The following is a 7,070-nucleotide window of genomic DNA, read 5'->3' as shown; positions in this document are numbered from 1 at the left end:
GTTGACAGATGTTAATCTTCTTGTTTGAGGAGCTGTTCACTTGAGACAGTTAAGCAAGTCCCAGCTGTGTCTGGGTACAAGTAACGGGATGAACAACCCAGCGGGTTTTCTTCCTATTGGGGGTGTTGTACATGCTGCTATGTCCACTCACAAGATGAGTGGCGCTGTCAAATAAACTCGCCCCTCAGGGCAAAATTTAAAACTTAATTTAAGTGTTATACTCTTCTAACCATAATAACTTAAAGTTCTCAATTTTGTTGTTAGGTAAATATATTGGCTAATATATTTAACTGAGAAACCTGACCATGGGCCAGGCAGAGACCATACAACCTGACGACAGGTAAAAGTTCAGAGACTTACTCAAGAATTCTTAGTCTAATCAAGGAAAATACTGCTCAGTTAAAAAAAAACACCCATACATTTCTTCCCTCAGTGCTCATCATTTTTTATTATATAATTATGGTATTTAAGAGAATAAAAACGGCTTGAGTAATGATACTAACATGACTGCAACAATGATAAAATCCGTCTGAGCAGTGATTAGAATTTCAACTTGTGCACTGTATGTTCCCATACACACGCGTTTCCTAGTCGTTTTCTCAAAAACACCGGGAAAGGCGAATTTTACTGTAATTTTCTAACTTGGTTATGTAAAGACTAGGCTACTCTTGACTAGTGTTTAAACAATCAAAATATTCTCGAGTAAAATATGTTAAAATGTTTCCAGTGCAAGTTAATGGGATTAGCTTGAGTTCTGTGTCCCACCTTTTATCCCTGAATTTACCAGCGTACAGGGTTGAAAGAATTTTACGGTCTCGGTGCATACACTGAAATGTTAAGGAATTTAGCCACGACCTTGCTTGGAGTAGAACTTAGTTCACTGGCGGTATACCACCTTAATGCATCCCATTTGTTCTGTATCTATTTTATTTCCGCCGTTCATTCCAGCCTCTATGAATGTTGGGTTGGGTGGTGCCGCTATGTAGCACAGTTCACCCACTTTTTACATTTTCTCTGGCTAAAAGAGAAAAATTAGTGAAACTACTCAGACATAAGGGTCTGTGTCTATGAAACTTTTCTGAGGAAGCCTCTTCTGTCCCTGTTCCATCTTTTCTGTTCCAACTTCTGTTGATTGCTGAGAGAACTGTCAGCATGAAGGGTCCAAGACTTTCCAACATTTTCTACACAACTTGGCGACCGCGCATGGTAATGTAGACGATGCATTCTTCCAAAGATATCTGCTACCTGTGATTCAAACGGTCAGTTCTGCGAGCTGCTGTGTCTGACAGTCTGGCGCCCCCCCCCCCCAATTTCCCCACAAGTATTTCTCTTGTGGGACAAGTGTCATTGTGTCAAGGTCCACTTGTGGGATGTTACGTACTCCTAGCAGAATACGTATATAAATTTAAAATAACTTGTTTTATTTTATTATATCATTGCCTGTATATGTACACACATTGTGTTTTGGTAAATTATCGTGTGGTGTGGCAGCGTCAGTGGAGACAGGAGCGCGGTTGCTTTGCACACGTCTATTACCTGTTTGATTCGGAAGGCTGGACCTGTTCAGTTTGGAAGTTCCAGATGTCACTTTTATTTAGTATATATAATTGTTTATATTCTGTAATTAAACAGGTGGCATTGTACTTATATATTTTGTAAGTAACTATTATCTGTAATTTGCATTCTTGTGTGTTTTGAGAACAAGTGGTTGTTCAATTAGTTTTAAATATTAAAAAGTCCTTAGTTTCCATCCCTCATCCTGGGATGAGGCAGACAGGAGGTGAGAATTTGGGTTGCGTCAGAGCGAGAGTTCAGTAGCTTCGGGGGACCAGGAAGAGTAACATGTGGGAGATAAGTCTGTTACTTCTTGTTGTGCCATATTATATTATATTATATTAAGTGAAATGACAATACTTTGGTTTGTTGTATAAGTTAACTTTACCATCTGTGTTTTTATATTATACTGTCTTGAATATATATCTATATAATATTTTGTATCTATTCTTCAGTCCTAAAGGAAGAGTTTTATTTATGTGCTCATTACTTATCAAGGGGTTATACTGGTGACCCGCTCTTGAGAACAGCAGTTTTCTCGTATCCCTAGACGTAATTAAAGCTTGGCTGCTGTAGGGTCACGAGCCGTAACGAACGATAGGTAACATGGGACAAGTGGCGGGGTCGCAACTTAACCCACAGGAAAGTAATCATTAAAAGTAGACACCAAACCAGAGAGGCTATGTAGCACCGTCATATGAGAGGGATATTCAAAAGACACTAAATATCACAAAGTATGCTAATACGAGAACAAAAGTGCTTAAGGCAAACAACATCAAAGGTATCCGATTCACCAAGGATTCTATCAAGGGACAGGTGATTACGAGGGACAATCAGGAAGCAAGACGCACACTCGTCCTGGTATGTGGACATTCATCATGAATATGCACGACCGTAAGAGGCAATGCAGATTGGAAAATAACGAGCAGGGCGGCGCTCCTTTAAGTTAAACGTGAATGGCCAATACGTAAACTTGCCAAAGCCGTTTCCTACCGTCGGTTATGGTGGTAAGAGGAGGGCCACGGGGACACACTACTCAGAAGAGCACGGAGTGTGTTACCAGTAACAAAAGAAAAGCGATCATGCCAACGGGCACAGAGTGAGGAATGAATAACTGGGTAGAAGTCGAAATAAGGAGCACCTTTGCAGGAAATGGGAAAAGTGCAGATAGCCTCCTTAGCGGCAGCGTCCACACGCTCATTTAAGAAAACACCAATTTAGCTGGGCACGCAGCAAAACTTTTATGTCATAAATATGCTGGAGATAATAAACAGCCAATGTTGAATTTCGACGACAATGGACAGGATTAAAGAACTCTAGAGCCAAGAGGGCACTGCATGGGACAACTACAACAACAAAGGAAGATTGACAATGAGAAAGCAGTTGACGAAGAGCATACAAAATTGCATAAAGTTCAGCCGTAAAGATGCTAAGTATCTGGAGGCCGGCGACACACATAGGTGCTGCCAAGAAATACAACGGAGCAGCCTACCCCGCCCGTAGACTCAGACCCATCTCTGAAGATGGAAACGGAGTGGGAGTGTAAAGAAAAGTGAGCAAGGAAAAGGTCTTTCAGAACGGAAGGAGGGGCAAGATATTTTGTCATGTGGGTCAAGATTTTACAAAACTTAGGAAGAGGGACCTTCCATGGGGGCAAGGATTGATCGGCACAAGGAGAAACATTGATAACACAAATCGAGAAAGAACGTTGCAAGCGAGACAATCATATAAAAAGGGGAATGGGTGAAAGGGAAAAAGGGCCCACAAGAGGGGTAATGGTCAAAGTACGACATAAGTGAGAGTGTGTGTTGTAGGGACTACATAAAGTAGTGAAGACAGTAGCGATTACGGCGATCTTGTGGAGACAGGATGCCGGTTTCAACATCCAAGCTTAGGGCAGGACTCGACCAAAAGGCACCAGAGCTAAGTCGGAGCCCAGTATGAAGAGCATCAAAGCGACGAAGAGTTGAGGGAGAGGCCGACGAGTATACAGGACAACCATAATCGTGTTTAGACAGCACAAGCAAGTAATTATCAATAAAAGGCATCAAACCGGGAAGGCTATGTAGCACCATCAAATGTGCGGGATAATCAGAGGGCGCTAAATATCACCAAGGATGCCAATACAAGAACAAAAACACATAAGGCGAACAATATCAAAAGTATCTGAGTCGCCAAGAATTCTATTGAGGGACAAGCGACCGCTGGGGACAGTCGGAAAGCAAGACACATGCTCGTCCTGGAAGTCAGGACATTCAACAAGGATATGCACCACCGTAAGAAGGACAATACAATTTGGACACAAAGGAGCAGGGCAGTGCTCCATTAAGTGACCGTGAGTTAAAGGAGTATGGCCAATACTTAACCTAGCCAGAGCCGTTTCCCACCGCCGGTTACGGTGGCAGCAGGAAGGCCACTGGGACACACGACTCTTAAGAGTACGCAGTTTGTTACCAATAACAGAAGACCAACAATTCTGCCAGTGGGCAAGGATGGAGGCATGAATAACTGGGTAAAGGTCAGAATAAGGAATACCTGTACTGGAGATGGGACAAATGAGGATAGCATCCTTAGCGGCAGCATCCGCGCGCTCATTTAAAGAGACACCAACATGGCTAGGAACCCAGCAAAACGCAACCAGGACTTAAATTTACTGGAGATAAGAAACAGCCAATGTTGAATCTCGATGGCCACAGGGTGGACAGGATTAAAGGACCCTAAAGCCATGAGGGCACTATGAGAGTCAACTAGCACCATGAAGGAGGATTGACACCTGGAAAGCAGGAGACGAAGAGCATAGAGAATAGAATAAAGTTCTGCTGTGAAGATGCTAGCCTCTGGAGGAAGGAGACACATATAAGTGTGGTTAGGAAAAACAACAGAGTAGCCCACACCGTCAGCTTACTTTGACCCATCGGTGAAGATGGGAACGGAGTGGGAGTGAGAAGAAAAGTGCTCAATGAAAAGACGTTTCAGAACTTTAGGAGGGGTAAAAGCTTTAGTGATGCGGGTCAGAGAAGTACAAAATTTGGGAAGGGGGGACTCTGCACGGGGGGCAAGAATGAAACAATACGAGGAGAAACATTAGTAATACGAACCAAAAGAGAATCTTGTAAGCGAGACAAAAGGACAGAAAGAGGAAGGTGATGAAGAGGAACAGGAACTACAGGAGGGGTAAAAGTCAAAGCACGATAGAGGCGAGAGTGAGGATGCTGTAAGGATCGCGCATGATAGTGAAGGCTGTAGCGATCACGGCGATCCTGGAGAGACAGAAAACCAGTGTTAGCGTGCAAGCTGAGGGTAAGAGTTGAACGAAAAGCACCAGAGCTGAGGCGCAACCCAGTATGGTGCAAAGGATCAAGACGGCAAAGAGAAGAAGGAGAAACAGAAGAGTATGCAGGGCAACCATAATCGAGTTTAGACAGGACGAGAGAGGAATGCAAATAGAGGAGCGTGCATCTATCTGCTCCCCCATGAAGTATTGGACAAAACCTAAAGTAGGTTAAGGGCCTTTTACTTTCATGTTGAATGCTCTGAGACATGGGGCGACCAGGACAAACGAGTGTCAACGAATAACCCCAAAAGCTTCGTGGAATCTTTGTACTCAAGGGGATGACCATAAAGTGACAAAGAGGGACAAAGAACGACCCGCTTCCGAGTAAAAGTCATGGCACAAGTCTTAGTAGTAGAGAACTTGAAGCCATGATCGGTGGCCCAAGATGACACGGCATCAATCGCAAGTTGAAGCCGGCGTTGAAGGAGAGGCGAACCATCACCCCGACAGCAAAGGGCAAGATCGTCAATATAAAGAGCGGAGAAGATGCCAGAAGGAAGGGAGGAAAGAAGACCAATGAGGGCAACCAGAAAAAGAGTAGTAAAGAACACTACCTTGAAGCACACCTTCATACTGCCGAAAAGAGGCAGAGAGAGTGGTACCAAGCCTGACTCGAAAGATACGACGAGAGAGAAAGCTTTGAATGAAGAGAGGGAGATTACCACGAAGGCCAAAGGAACGAAGTTGGGACAGAATATGGTATCACCAGGTTGTGTCATAAGCCTTTTCCAGATAAAAAAAGGACATCAACAACGGAGGTCTTCGCAGCAAAGGCAGTACGAATATAGACCTCCAAGTTCACCAGGACATCAGTCGTGCTGCGGCACTTGCGAAAACCAAATTGAGAAGGAGAGAGGAGGTGATGGGGTTCCAAGAACCACATCAAACGGTCATTTACCATACGCTCAAACAGCTTGCAAACAACTCATGAGAGCAATAAGGTGAAAGTCCTTATGGGACGTACCGAGAGACCCTGGTTTCCGAATACGGAGTACAACGGCATCGAGCTAGGCCTCAGGGATGGACGACGACTCCCAGACCTGGTTATACAGACTCAGTAAATACCGAGACGTGCACGGAGGGAGATGGCAAAGCATTTCATAATGAAGGTCATCCGAGCCCGCCGCCGTAGATCCGCAGAGGGCCAGGGCAGACTGAAGTTCTGAATGAGAGAAAGGATCGTTATAGGGAAGGCGGAGATGAGTGCGGAAATCTATATGATAAGATTCAAGAAGAGGCTTACAAAGAAGGAAGAATTGAGGAAGATGAGAACCAGAGCTAACAGAAGAAACGTGGGAACCCAGTTCGGCCGCGACCTTCACTGGATCCGCCACAAGAGTCCCACGGAGGGTGGAGAACCGGCGAGACATCTGGAACGAACTTGCCCGCAATCTTGCGGATCTTCTTCCAGATCTGTGTCAGAAGAGTATCGAACGTAATGGTGGAAACATAAGATTTCCAACTCTCACGTTTAGCTTTACGGATGGTCCTACGGGCCACCGCACTTGCCTTCCGAAACAGAATAAAAGAATCAGCTGTCTGCCGGCGGCGGTGTTTCTTCCAGGCTGCACGCTTACAGTGGACAGCCCGAGCACAGTACGCATTCCACCAGGGAACGCACTTCCGTGTCCTCTGTGAAGAAGAGCGAGGAACAGAGCGGAGGGCAGCGTTGAAGACTGTGTCATAAAAAAGAAGGAGGACAAGGAAGAGGGAGGAGAGGTCAGAGAAAGTAGGCCGGAGGATAAATAGGCTCAAGTCAGCCTTGGCAAACTGCCACCTAGGGAAGGAGAGGGGGAGGGTGGAAAGAGAAAAAAGAAACGAGGATAGGGAAAGTATCACTGTTGTGGAGGTCATCAAGAACCTGCCACGTGAAATGTAAGTAAAGGGACGACGAGCAGAGAGAAAGATCAAGACAGGAAAGGGTGCGAGTTCGAGAATCCACATGAGTGGGCTCAGCAGAATTCAGAAGAGATAGAGAAGAAGCGAGGACGAACGGTTCGAAAAGACGGCCATGGGTGTTTGTCAGAACATCACCCCAGAGGGAATGTCGACAGGTTGAAATCACCCAAAAGGAGCACCGGCTTTGGCAAGGAGTCCAGGAGGTGCTTAAGATCAGGAAGGGAAAGCGGGACATTTGGGGGGAGATAAATGGAACAGACTATATACCATTTACCCACAAACA

At 45.0% G+C, this 7,070-nt stretch overlaps 1 protein-coding gene across 1 annotated transcript in view; it reads right to left on the bottom strand.

Moving 5' to 3' along the window:
* Positions 1-1,003: 1,003 nt before the first annotated feature.
* LOC138371992 (A-kinase anchor protein 5-like) overlaps positions 1,004-7,070 on the bottom strand; it is a 22,703-nt gene continuing 16,636 nt past the window's right edge. The window contains exon 3 of the mRNA XM_069337020.1: positions 1,004-1,018. Coding sequence (XP_069193121.1) covers positions 1,004-1,018 — 15 coding nt within the window. The remainder of the gene's footprint in view (positions 1,019-7,070) is intronic.

The sequence above is a fragment of the Procambarus clarkii genome, chromosome 37 (assembly GCF_040958095.1).
Source record: "Procambarus clarkii isolate CNS0578487 chromosome 37, FALCON_Pclarkii_2.0, whole genome shotgun sequence".
In the NCBI taxonomy this organism is placed as follows: domain Eukaryota; kingdom Metazoa; phylum Arthropoda; class Malacostraca; order Decapoda; family Cambaridae; genus Procambarus; species Procambarus clarkii.
The sequence above is the reverse complement of the archived record's forward strand: the minus strand, read 5'-3'. Positions and strand labels throughout refer to the sequence as shown.